A 14,435-nucleotide genomic window follows, 5' to 3' on the forward strand; every position below is an offset into this window, starting at 1 on the left:
ATTGAATATTGTCTGACGGTCCCTAAGTACAAGAAGGCAGGGCAGTGATTTGAAGAAACACAGAGCTGTTAGTGATTACAAAGGGGTGGTTCACTGGCAGCCTGGGAGAGCAGAAAACAATGTTTACTAGTTGACTGAATTATAGTAATATTATTTTATGATTTTGCTGCTGTATTTAACTTTAAGATACTTATTATTTATCTTTATTCAACGAACAATAAAGGCACAGAAACCATATAAAATGGCCTACATTTTCAAAAGTTTATTTTAGGCTTGAAGACTAGACAATGTCATACTGATTTTACATCAACCTACATGATTTTAATATTTACAAAAACATTTTAATATTACACAGTTTGAAAAGTTGCAAAGGTTACTGTGTTTGATATTTCATACTCAGTGAGATCCCTAACCATTACTTCATATTTCCTATGTTGTACAGTACCCTTTTGTCTTCAAAGCTGAATTTATCATATCAAAAGAGAAAGTCAACATAAAACCAGAACCAGGTTATGCAACAAGCCCTTTGGATAAAAGGTAATAATACATTTGGGGGCTAAATACAAAACAAGTTGAATTTCTTTATAGAATGAACTTCGTCATGTGGTTCTGAAATATGTAAATATATCATTTAAATATTATATTCTAGTTAAAGGGCTTTGTTTAATAATGTAACAGACATGTGGCTGAGATGTAAAGTATCTGGACGGAAGAGCACCACCCATTTTGATGGGATAGGTGATGAATATGATGTCAGAAGATTCACCTGCCAGCTACTTTGGAGGAGTTGTCCAGATATACAATTTTTGCATATGGTTAGGAGATCTTTGAAAATAATAAAGAGCTTAAAACTCTTTCCCCTGTTTGTATAGAGAGGCCGGTAGTGATCCCCCGACCACAGCTACACCTGTTGCAGCCTGAACTGCTTAATGGGAGAATGGAAAATGATAAATATAATTTTTTTTAAAAACCATACATAAAATAAAGTTGCATTCCTGGACAACCCCATTGAAAAGTAAGGGCCATCATGATCCAGGAAACACTGTAATAATGCAAATAATGCAGCTACATCTATTAAAAGGCCCAACACTAAAATAAACTAAAAAAAAACTTACAATGCTGTGTCCAATAATGAAGATGCTATAGTACTCTCCTAAGCACAGAGATCCCTCATAGAGGCGATTGGTGGGGGTGCCAAGAGTTGGACCGCCATGAACCCTATATTGATTTCCGATCTTAAGAATACTGTAAGCTATCAACTAGAGGCTCTCTCCAATGCATAATCTGTACCAGGCTTTCACTAAAAACTAGTTTTATTGTAATATTCTTCTTATATTGGGAAAAGACACAATAGACTTCATACTCTGCGAACCTGTGGTTATAGCCTTGTCATCAAAATTAAAATCTTTAACGCAAAGTAAAGGTCATCAAGTACTACCATTTTTTGTATTTTTATGTGTAAATATAACACTGAGTATTTATAAGTATTTTACAAATTATATTTTTAGAATTAATGTACATAAACCTCTATTAAAGTAAAAGTAAAATCTTCAAAATTCCACACATCGTAGCCACTGTATATAATTTAACTAAGACTCAAAAATAAGAATTCAGTCCCCAATACTACTAAAAGTGAGGTTTTGGTTGATAAACTAAGCATATTGGTCGAGAGAATGTAGATGGCTTTTACAAAGAGATGTGGCTTACATTTGGGAAAAGAACATGTAGCATTTGTATTTAAACAATGTGAAAATGGGCATAATGTAACCTGCATAAGTAATGGAAACAAAGAAAATCACAACAAAACAACTACTACATCATAAAGTGCAAAGTGTGGGCAGTGTTCTTTAATAACTATATTACATCCAAGGATCATTGTTATGTTTGACTTTCTCTTTAATATTGTTCACCAAGGTTGAATACAACATCATACACAATATACATTTTTGAAGGACATTGTACAGACAGACAGGACATTGACATCTAGTGGTATTAGATATGTAGCACATTTAAACCAAAAATGTAAAATTATGGATCACGCGACCTTCATTTTTGGATAAATCTAGGAATTCAGCTTATAATATGCTATTTATTCCTTAACCTGCTAAAATCAGTAGGTAAATACTGAACTGAGTATTAGTCTTATCTGTATACAGTATATTAGAATTATGTTTTGTTTCTATAAACAATATTTTTATTATAGTTATCATTATGATTACAATGTTGGTCTATACACTAAAATTTATTGGGCTGTAAATCTTACTTAGGATTGCTACTCTTTTCCTATGTAGCCTTGATAACCCAGCCCAGGTTATAAGTGATGTACCTTACAGCTACCTTTCCCCAATGCAGATCCTTCACAGGAGCTCCCAACTATTACATGCCACCTCTAATACTGGAGTCTCCTTGTGTGACAGATAGACTTTGGACCCACTCTGCACAGTGCTGTTGCATTGCCTATTTCTAAACCCTTTGGCATGGTCGAAATAATGCCTTTTCGGGATTATATCTTAAACATAGTATAATTTTCAGGTCTGAACTGATGTTTATTAAATTACTTCTACTGAAAGAAAATATGAGTTGTAGACACACAACTTAAACTCTTCAATATTTCAAGTAACCAGAACAAATAGAGCAGATACCACTACATTATCACACTCCTTATAACCTGGTGTAGACAACTAAAAATAAATAAAAATTACATATACTGTAAGTAATGTAGGTCCACAAAAGGAATATAAACATGTCTTTAATACAATACACTTGTTTTCCATTGTTTCTTATAAAGAAAGACTATGTTTAACGAATCGAAAACTAGAAGACACGTCTATTGACATACGAAATGTATCATGTGTACAAGCCTATCAGTTTTATCATCTCTCTCCATGCTACGGTATGCACCTAAAATAATTCCGATTAAACTAAATATATTTATGTATATTAATATATATACTGTATGCATATGCAATTCTGCTTACTAAGTAAAACTTTTTAGTACTCTCTGTATGTATATAAAATAAAAAAAGAATCTGCAGAGAAATAAAATGCCTTGGGCTAATTCAGAAGAGATTTGCTAGTATAATAATCTTGGACGTCAGTGCATTCTAGGTAATAAACTAAAAAGGAATTGGATATTGATGTATTGTTACGTTTATGACATGCAGAAAAGAAATCCCAGTCTTTGCACACATTTAGTATTCAGGTCATTGAGGAAGAAAATGTTTCCAACACAAGTAATAACATGCCTCAAGAACATGCACAATAGGAATGAAATTAAGAGGAAAATATGTTATTGAAAATTTGTAATTTCACAGGTGTAAATCAAATGGATTTCTAAAATCTGAGATGTAAATATTAATATTTTGATAGGCACAAGGGAAGCAATTAGGATAATGCAGTCATCCCAGAGACGTCTTATTGCTACTCTGCAGCATCGGGTATAAGGGTATAAGTAGATATGAAAACAAATTTCAGTTGGCAATTTCTTTAGCTCAGGCAAAAACCCCTATAATTGCATTTTGTTCATAAAAATATAGACATGTGTAAAGGGAAACAATCATGAATAAAATGATGCTGCCTCTCCCCGCAACGTATTTCAACCAGTGTGAACAACGTAGAAGAAAACAAAAACATTTCAATACAAAGGGACAGTATTTAAAGGATATTTACTGGTGGGATCATTTTAAGGGCAGGCACAGACTACCTTGCAAAAACAGTTACCAGCCTACCAAAAAGTGAGCACTTGTTCAAATGAAAATCCATTCATTTTTTTTCTTTCAGGTTTTGCACAGTTTTTTGAAATATTCAAATGATGACTTTTTATGTTGAATCGTCAGATGATGAAAGCTGTCAGTCCTCTTCAGTGCAACCTAGTAGCTCAGCTCTTAATGTGATTCGGCCATACCATGACCAGGGTAGGATCCTTATAAATCTTGCATAGATCGGTGGATCAATAACGTTCTTTCTGTGTGTGTCATTGTCAAAATTTCCCTGAAAAACCTGGAGATTAAGAAATAGATATAAATAAATATGCATGGCCAATTCAATTTATATAAAAACATATCATACAAAAAAATGTTTGAATTGCAACATCTAGATTCAGGGTTGGCTCCAGGTTTCAGTAGGCCCCTGGGCGACGGAGCCTCAGTGGGCCCCTTTGCAGTGAACTCATGCGGCGGCATTAAAAATTCAGAAATCAAAACAGTCTACTAGCTTATCATATCAAAAAGTCCCCCTTTGTTTATTTAATATAAGTTCCCTCATGGTTATATTATATAAGCCCTCCTCACACCCTATGGAAGCATTACAGGAACCCCCTTACCCCCATGGATTCCTAATGTACAGCCCTTTTTCCATATGACATAAAAATGCTGAAACCTGGGGAGTTAATACATTTTGTTATTTTCAAGCTCAGCAAATCGTTTCCAGCACATTAAATATTGGGAATGAGAAGGTGCAAAGGCACACTGGAAATTTAGGCTGCCGATTCAAATGTCTATCAACCAAGAAGGATCACATATTCTAATTCATTGGATATACTGACCTTTTAACCCAATCATTAAGAATGTGCTAGGTGTCTCTCCAAGTCAAATGTCAGAGTGCATGATAGAGTATGCTTAGATGATCCTTTCAAATGCCAGTGATATAATGTCAATGCTAGTTCTAGGTCCTAGTCATGCTATGATGTATCTCTAGTGCCCACAACCGTTTCTGCAGGTGGAAAGAAATTTGGGCACTCAAGATCCTCTTTTTGTTTCCAAAACACTTGGGTACTGTCAATGAATTCCTTGCTGCCCGTGATTGCAAAAAAAAATAAAAAATTAAGGGACTTTCTTCATAGATGTGTCGACCCTTAGCCTAGCTCTAATTGGGTTATGATCTTGATTGTGGACTGGGGCTGCATTAAAGTTAGTTGGGCCTATAAATGATTGAATTGCACTTTTGTTATATCAGTGAAGCAACAAAGCACCACCAAAAGCTCATTCAAACAAGGGATTCAAAATCCCAATTCCTGTGACCAACAGTGGTATCCCTAGTGCTACAGCACTTATCAATCTTATTTTATTTTTTTTTATTAAAGAAATTTTTTTTTTTATTCAAGATACCCCAATCCTTTCTTTAGAGCAAAAACAAGCTTCAAAGATTTTATACTGATCATTAAAATTGTATTTGATTCTAATAAGATGCCAACATGTAACATAATTCATCAAAACCATTAATAATCATTGAAAAAACTAATTGCAGGAACTATTTATAAAAGTCAAGTCAGCTATGCTGAGGACATCTGTATCCCTTTGGAGGACTATCATATATGTGGATTGAAATGGGAACTGTGTACTGCCTCATTTCACCTGCGGGGGAGCTGCAAGACAACAGACAATGGGGGTCATTTACTAAGGGCCCGATTCGCGTTTTCCCGACGTGTTACCCGAATATTTCCGATTTGTGCCGATTTCCCCTGAATTACCCCGGGATTTTGGCGCACGCGATCGGATTGTGGCGCATCAGCGCCGCTGGGGGGGGGGGGTGTCGTGGCCGAACGAAAATCCGACGGATTCGGAAAATCCACCGCATTTAAAACAAAAAATGTGTCGCGGAGCTTGCAATTACCTTCACTCAGCCCAGCTTGGTGTATTCCAATGCGTTCCGGGGAACTTCAGCACAGCAGCGCCACCTGGTGGACGTCGGAGGAACTGCCTTAATAAATCCCGTCCAGACCCGAATCCAGCGCAGAGAATGCGTCGCTGGATCGCGAATGGACCGGGTAAGTAAATCTGCCCCAATGTCCTGACTGGTCTATATATACACTTGATGGGGGATATTTATCATACGCTGGGGCTCGTGCACCAGCGTATGATAGCCCCGCCGCTGCAAATTCGCAGCCCTATACATCAAGAGGCTTCTGCCTCTTGATGTATAGGGGTGCCAGCTGCGCAGCGTTTATCCTACGCCAGGCAGGGCCTGGCGTAGAAAAAAGTGCAACCGGCGACTTTTCACGTATGAAAAGTCGCCGGCAGCAGCGAGTGCGCAGGTGCGGGGACAGTAACGCCCCGCGCTGGCCCACTCCTGGCCGCGCCCCCCCTTCACGCCCCTTCACGCCCCACTGGCGTGAAGGTGGCGGATTGGGGCAAATAATCGCAAAAGCTAGCATTTGCGATTATTTCAGGGCCTCTGCGCCACTGGCGGTGCGCAGAGGTCCTGATAAATATCCCCCGATGTGTTCATTCAGGCAGAGAAAGAAGCAAAAGTGTCATCAGATTATTGTTTAGCAACCAGTAAAAATGAATTCTCCAATGAGAACAATCCCTATAATTTCTATTTTGAATGGATTCAAAAATCCAGAAACAAACACTTTCTGCAATTTAGTTTACTAATGTTTATTGAAATTATTTGAGCACAACTCTAAATCTAGGCTGCACTTTGCAGACTTCAGGGAGTTGTAGACTGCATTATAGCGTCTTGAAATGCAAATGTTATGTTCTTTCTTAATGGTATCTTGCTTAAAACAGAAGAACACATTTGTAAGTAAATCTGAGTTTCTAAAAAAAACACATACTTTAAACATAACTGTGAATGATAGAATACCCAGTAGGAAACAGTTGTTCTGAACTATATCTTCAAGGCAATCATAAGTTAGATAGCATCTGGCTTAAAACATACTGATGGGTCTGGAAAGTTAATATTTCTCAAAGGATGTATAATTCTACTCTCGAAGACCATATGGTAACTAAACGCATGCGACTACATGGCATTAATCCATCTAAGTGACAATAATATATAACCAGGCCAGGTTTTTAGGAGATACAGTAACTCTTACTTAATATACCACATAGAGCCGGTTACTTGGCTTCATCTGGAAGCCTTAATAAGAAAAGTCGATGCAAACAAAATCACATATTTGCTTTGTTCCACTAGGATTAGTTTATCTTTCGTTTATTCAAAGCAGGATTCCTAAGAATAATAATAATTCTTTATTGATATAGCGCACACAGATATAGCTTGCCAAATCGGTCAGAAATACTTAATCGTCCGTCTGTTCTCACGCTTCTTTATATAGTGAGCAAATAGATGCAATAGTAAATAATAATCTGCACCTTCTGGCTGGTTAGTGTCAGCTCCCTGCAGTCACAATTGATATATTTTTTATTTTTTTTTATGGCAAGTACCATATACTTTATCCACATTCTCTCCCTTTGGGAACAGAAGTATTGTAGGTGGCCACTTTATTTGCACATTAATATTACAACTGTCTTAGAAATGGAGATGAGTCTTGATTTCTTCGAAGCAGAGATGTAGATATTTATGAAGATTAATGCAGGCTATGTAGGACAGGTCATGAGTCTGAATCTCTGAATCAGACTTAGTATGCGACTGCCAAAGCACCAGTACAGTGAGCTGCTTTATGTAGACTACATCTACAGCTGGAGTCATTATTCATCATTTATTCACTTGTTGTTTCAGATATAGTTGAGCTAATTATATTGCTATCAGCCAAATATTTATTTGCATGACTGTAGAGATGAGTGTATCATTCATGATTCGCTACACTCAAGTGTTGACTAATTTTTCAGAATTATTTGGTCCAAACTAAATTGCTTTAGTTGTCCGGAAAATTGATATCTAATTCTCACTAGTGCTCTAAAAGGGGTTTGTTCTAAAAAATAAAAGATCTTTGTTCGATAATTTTTTTTCAAATTTCTTAAAGGGTTTGTCCGAGACTAAGTTAAAAAAAAAAAAAAAACAAGGTGGCCAGGGGTGTGCTCCATAAAAAAAATAACTAGTACTTACTGAACCTCGTCTTGCGCGCCTGGTGTCCCATGCCGCTTTCTCTCCTGGCCGTGCCCCTGTTTATTTACAGGTGCACTGAAGCTTTGTTCTTGCACTTTCAACAAGCCGGGCACGCCCACCCAGTCACCGTTCCAGCTCTGTATCAGGCTCTGGAACATGGAGACAGGTGAGTGTGCCACGCTGGGGGAAGCTGCAAAAGCGGAGCTTCCGTGCCCCTGTAAACGAACAGAAGCACAGCCTGCTGAGAGTGTGGCACGGGACAACGGGAGCGCCAGAGAAAGTAAGTCTCTCTTATGCATCTATAATTTTGAGAGCTTATACTTTACATACCCATGTATTCATTTTGTTCTTTCTAACCCCCTACCTGGTACCCTACATAGGCTCATTCCCTATGTACTTCAATGGGTTTTAACATGAATTTAATGTCTTCAAAGTGATAGATTACAGCAGTGATACTTATGTGACGTTTCGGCCACAAGGGCTTTTCTCAAACACAAAAGCTGTCTACCAAAGAGTATCTGGTCGCTGGCGCTTAGTATCGTACTTGCTGCATGCAGGAGGAGCACATCCTCCTGTGTGCAGCAAACGGGATACTAAGCGCCAGTGCGTGGACTGCATGGTCCCAATTTTACTTTACTGTACATGGGGTTGGATCCCTTGATCAGATACTTGAGAGTGCAGACCGAATATACTCATTCCCTATGTAGTTAGGCTGGTAACAGCTTTTTAACATTTTTTATCCCCCTCTCTCTTTTTGGTCTCAATTAAAGTTTTATCTTTGGCTACATGCTTGCTTCTTTGCCCTTCCATAGTCGCTTTATTTTGTGTGACCAGACAGCACCTCTTTGTTAATTGTTTGTGGATGGTGCCCATCCATATTCTTCTTTTTTAACCCCTTAATGACCGCCCTATCGGGTTTTTACGGCGGTCATTAAGGGTACTTCTTCTGATGCGACGCCTTTCTATGGCGGCGCATCAGAAGAAGTTTTCGGGACACCGGGTCTCGCTAGTGCCGGTGTCGGGCTGTGATATCACAGCCCAGACCCGGCACTAACACCCGGGATCGGAAAAACTCCCCCCGGTGTGCTTACCGGGGGATCCGATCCCTCCTGCCGCTGCCCCGGGTTCCGACGAGTGACCCGGGGCTGTCGGCTCCTCTTCTCACCGGGTCCTGCCTTCCTGGCAGGACCCGGCTGTAAGTAACTGATCATGCGCAGCATGCTCAGTTACTTTCACTATACACTGCAATACAAGTGTATTGCAGTGTAAAGGCTTGAATAAGCGATCGGATGATCGCTTATTCAAGCCAAGAAGTAGAAAATGTAAAAAAGTAAAAAAAAAAAAAAAATTAAATCTTTTTATAATATAATTAAATAAATAAAATAAAATAAAAGTCCCATAATCTCCCCAGTAACACATAAAATGCAAATAAAGTATATAAAACACAAAACACGTACATATTTGGTATCACCGCGTCCGTATTAATCTGTACAATAAATCTAAATCAATATTGAACCCGCTCGGAGAACTACGTAAAAAAAAAACTCGAAAAACTTCCCATAATATACAATTTTTCATCAAACACCATCACAAAAAATGTTCTAAAAAGTGATCAAAAAACGTTACGGTACCTAATATGATACGACTGAAAAGAACAACTGTTTTCGCAAAAAATAAGCCCTCAACCAGATCTGACAACAGAAAAATACAGAAGTTATGGCCCTGAAAAGTTGTCAATAGTAAAAACAATGCGATTTTCTCCAATATTGGTTTTGCTCAGGAAAATTGAGCAAAATAAGAAAAACTATATAAATGAGGTATCACCGCGTCCGTATTAATCTGTACAATAAATCTAAATCAATATTGAACCCGCTCGGTGAACTACGTAAAAAAAAACTCGAAAAACTTCCCATAATATACAATTTTTCATCAAACACCATCACAAAAAATGTTCTAAAAAGTGATCAAAAAAAGTTACGGTACCTAATATGATACGACTGAAAAGAACAACTGTTTTCGCAAAAAATAAGCCCTCAACCAGATCTGACAACAGAAAAATACAGAAGTTATGGCCCTGAAAAGTTGTCAATAGTAAAAACAATGTGATTTTCTCCAATATTGGTTTTGCTCAGGAAAATTGAGCAAAATAAGAAAAACTATATAAATGAGGTATCACCGCAATCGTAGGGAACCAGAGAATAAAGATAAAATATTATTTTTACGTTACGGTGAGCGGGGGGGGGGGGGAATGCTCACAATCCAAAATAAAAATTGATGATTTTGTTTGTGTCCCCCTTGAAATAGTTAATAAAATCTCATGAATAAGCTTTAGACTCCCAAAATAAATTATTTATACATTGTATCTCATCCCATAAAAAATAAGCCCTCATATGATCGCATTACCAAAAAAAATAAAAATGTATAGGTAGTACAATGTGACAATACAAATCTGCAGTGAATGGCGCCTCCATTCATTCTATGCTCGGCCGTGCGCCCGTACAGCAGTCACCACCACATATGTGGTATCAGTACACTCGGAAGGAATTGGGCATCAAGCGTTGCAGTGCGTTTCATCATTTAATTTATTCTGAAAATGTCAGTTTTGGCCTAAATGAATGTATTTCCAAAAAAATTCCATAGTTTCAAAATCGCAGGTCCATATTTTTTAACCCATGTGAAACACTTAAAGGGTTAATGGACTTAATAGAAGTTGTTTTACATACGTTGAGGGGTGAAGTTTCTATAGTGGGGTAATTTATGAGGTTTTACTATTATTTAGGCCTCTCAAAGTCACTTGGAAGCCGAGTTTTCCCTCAAAATGTGAAATATGGCAATTTTCATGAAAATAAGAAAAATCGCACCTAAAGTTCTGCACCTCATAACATCCTAGAAAAATGACCGGAAGCATAAAATATCATCCCAACATAAAGCAGATATTCTGTAAATGTTAATTATCAAACTTTTTGGGTAGTTTTACTTCCTGTCTGGAAACCAGAACATTTCAAACTTGGAAAATGAAGAATTTTTACAAACTTTTGCCAAATTTTCACTTTTTTTCAGAACGAAACGCAAAACTTATCACTTAAATTTTATAACTAACATGAAGTACAATGTGTCACGAGAAAACATTCTCAAAATCACCAGGATATGTTAAAGCGTTCCGAAGTTATAACCAATTATCGTGAGACATGTCAGATTTGAAAAATCGAGTCTGGTCATTGAGCTGAAAACTAGTGTCGGTGATAAGGGGTTAATTTGCTTCACTGCAGCATTTCAAAACATTTGTGTAAGATTCGACTCGGGTCTGAATCTACTTGGTACAAACTCATCATGCTATAATCGACCTCTAGTCTTCCAAACCACTAGTCCTCTAAAACACTTTTTTTTTTGTTTCATTAATTTTTTACAAATGTTTAGTTCTCAGTTTGCATTCAAACGATAGTAGCAGAAACCTAAAGAATTTGGTACAAGCAGACAATAACAGAAATCATCAAAAGTCCAATTAAATGGGGAACTGTTTGCCACTTTTTGAGACATTGGGGCACATTTACTTACCTATCCTCTTGCGATCCCCAAAAGTGCATTGTCCGCCTGGAATGTACTCTGCTGCGAATCACGAAGATCGTGTGCCCGATATCCTGATATGTGTCGCTTCCCCACTCAGGTCCGCCGGAGTTCACCTTCTTCTTCCCGGTCTATGTAAGTGCATTGTCTTGCAACACAATTCGAATATTAAATCCCGCGCTCAGTCCGAATCAGTTGGATCATCCGGCGGCACGTCCCCCGATTTCTGTTGCATTAAAGCCAATCCGATCGCGGGCAACATAATCCCCAGTGAAATACGTGTCCCAGCGGCACAAATCCCAAAATTTTTGAAAATTAGACAATAGTGCGATCGCAAACCGTTAGTAAATAAGCCCCATTTTGCTTTAAAAGACGTTTTGTTTTAAAGTCGCCAAAGTGACTACAGACCAAACACCACATGTATCAATAAAGAAAAATGCTAAGAGACATCTGACCAGCAGAAAAGCCAAGAAAAGTTTGAAAAAATAGATGAAAGTATCCCAGACTTATGATACATGTGCCTCATTGACTATGATTTTTTTTAATATTGACACAAGTTTACTGTATAATATATTTTTCAAAATCAACATCAACAATGTTAATGTCCTTGAGATAAGTTTTCTACTAACTCTGCTTTAAAAAAGATTTTCTTCTCCTTCAATTTTAAACACCATCTGTTCTTTCTTGGTAGACAAGTAGCTGACAGATTTACTGCCCCTATGCATGATACATTGTACGTGCAAAATTAATTTACAAGCCAACAAATCATGGGTCACTCTGTATCCTTACATTACCTTGTCTTTTCTTTGTTTTTCATCTTGATACACAGTCCAGTGTTCACCATTATTACTGAAAGCAAGCTTGTAAGAGCCAACAAACTGCACATGGCCAAAGTCTTTAGCCCCTTGCGTGATAATTCCAGTGACCTTTGTAGGACGAAGGAGATCCACCTAGAAGCAAAAACACAATTCTTCATTACTGGTTCCAAAATAAAATAGGCAATGATATAAAGATATGTTCAAACTGTGTTGAACCTTTATGTTTGATGCCTTCACAAATGAACAATCCCCAAAAATACAGTTGCATACCATATAGTTGCCTACTTTAACCTTAATGTATTAATTGAATATAAATAGAGATGAGCGAGCACTAAAATGCTCGGGTACTCGTTATTCGAGACGAACTTTTCCCGATGCTCGAGTGCTCGTCTCGAATAACGAGCCCCATTGAAGTCAATGGGAGACTCGAGCATTTTTCAAGGGGACCAAGGCTCTGCACAGGGAAGCTTGGCCAAACACCTGGGAACCTCAGAAAAGGATGGAAACACCACGGAAATGGACAGGAAACAGCAGGGGCAGCATGCATGGATGCCTCTGAGGCTGCTTAATCGCACCATTATGCCAAAATTATGGGCAACAGCATGGCCATGACAGAGTGACAGAATGAAGCTAGATAGCATCTAAATCATCCAATAATTGACCCTGACACTATAGGGGACTTCATGCAGAGGCAGCGGCAGCAGCGGCAGGCTAGAGAGTGGCATGGCGACATACCCTAAATGGACTCAGGCTTCAAACCAATGGGTGGCAGAGAGGAACCAAAGGAGGTGAGCAAGAAGCGCTCAAATAATATCAGTACATGATAAAAGTTTGCCAGTATATTTTGTGGATTACACAGCAGGGTGGCGACAAAGTTAACATGGAAGCCATGAAAACAACCCAAAATTCTGCCTGACACAGCTCGTTTGATAAGGGGACCATGTATGGAGGCAGTGAACTAGTAGTAGATTAAAGGTGCTGCAGTTAAAACTATGTTAGTTGGATCTTGGCATGGAGCTGGCGCTCCGCTGCCAGGCGAGCTTTCGCCAATCCAAGCCCGTGTCTCTAGGCTACTCCCCAAACAGCACTTCTAAGAACCTTTTGTATAAGATCAAGTGTAGTAGCGTTCTTATAAGTTTAGGATATGGCGGGTGAGGGGAATGTAAACAGAAGCGCAAGAAGCGCTGAAATAATATTGGTAAATGATAAAAGTTTGCCAGTATATTTTGTGGATAACACAGCTGGGTGGCGACAAAGTTAACAACTTTGATGTGGAATCCATGAAAACAACCCAAATTTCTGCCTGACACACCTCGTTTGATAAAGGGACGATGTATGGAGGCAGCTATGTGGACGACTTTTGGAGGTAGCAATGGAGACAACGTGTGGAGGCTGCTATGGAGACAATTTAATTTGGATAGTGCCTGTATGTGGCAGTCCAAAAAAGTTTTCAAACCAGAGGAGCAGGTAGGTGGCCCTCCAGAAAAATGGAATAGATTGAGTGCCTGTATGTGGCAGTCCAAAAAAGTTTTCAAACCAGAGGAGCAGGTAGGTGGCCCTCCAGAAAAATGGAATAGATTGAGTGCCTGTATGTGGCAGTCCAAAAAAGTTTTCAAACCAGAGGAGCAGGTAGGTGGCCCTCCAGAAAAATGGAATAGATTGAGTGCCTGTATGTGGCAGTCCAAAAAAGTTTTCAAACCAGAGGAGCAGGTAGGTGGCCCTCCAGAAAAATGGAATAGATTGAGTGCCTGTATGTGGCAGTCCAAAAAAGTTTTCAAACCAGAGGAGCAGGTAGGTGGCCCTCCAGAAAAATGAAATAGATTGAGTGCATGTATGTGGCAGTCCAAAAAAGTTTTCAAACCAGAGGAGCAGGTAGGTGGCCCTCCAGAAAAATGGAATAGATTGAGTGCCTGTATGTGGCAGTCCAAAAAAGTTTTCAAACCAGAGGAGCAGGTAGGTGGAGATTGGAAATTATGAGAAATCCAGGCTTTATTCATCTTAATAAGCGTCAGCCTGTCAGCGCTGTCAGTCGACAGGCGTGTACGCTTATCGGTGATGATGCCACCAGCTGCACTGAAAACCCGCTCGGACAAGACGCTAGCGGCAGGGCAGGCAAGAACCTCCAAGGCGTACAGCGCCAGTTCGTGCCACATGTCCAGCTTTGAAACCCAGTAGTTGTAGGGAGCTGTGTGATCATATAGGACGATGGTATGGTCAGCTACGTACTCCCTCACCATCTTTCTGTAAAGATCAGCCCTACTCTTC

The 14,435-nt window shown here is 38.8% G+C and overlaps 1 protein-coding gene across 3 annotated transcripts in view; it reads right to left on the minus strand.

The window, feature by feature from the left end:
* Positions 1-242: 242 nt before the first annotated feature.
* Positions 243-14,435, minus strand: part of EDIL3 (EGF like repeats and discoidin domains 3) — a 424,437-nt gene continuing 410,244 nt past the window's right edge. For 2 of the 3 annotated variants that reach the window (XM_072139425.1, XM_072139424.1), the window contains exons 10-11: positions 12,147-12,302; positions 243-3,999 (exon numbers count right to left, since the gene is read on the minus strand). In XM_072139425.1, the coding sequence (XP_071995526.1) occupies positions 3,850-3,999; positions 12,147-12,302 (306 nt within the window). In that variant the 3' untranslated portion in view covers positions 243-3,849. The remainder of the gene's footprint in view (positions 4,000-12,146; positions 12,303-14,435) is intronic. The other variant, XM_072139426.1, reaches the window with a different exon arrangement.

Source organism: Engystomops pustulosus, chromosome 1 (assembly GCF_040894005.1).
Source record: "Engystomops pustulosus chromosome 1, aEngPut4.maternal, whole genome shotgun sequence".
Lineage (NCBI taxonomy): Eukaryota > Metazoa > Chordata > Amphibia > Anura > Leptodactylidae > Engystomops > Engystomops pustulosus.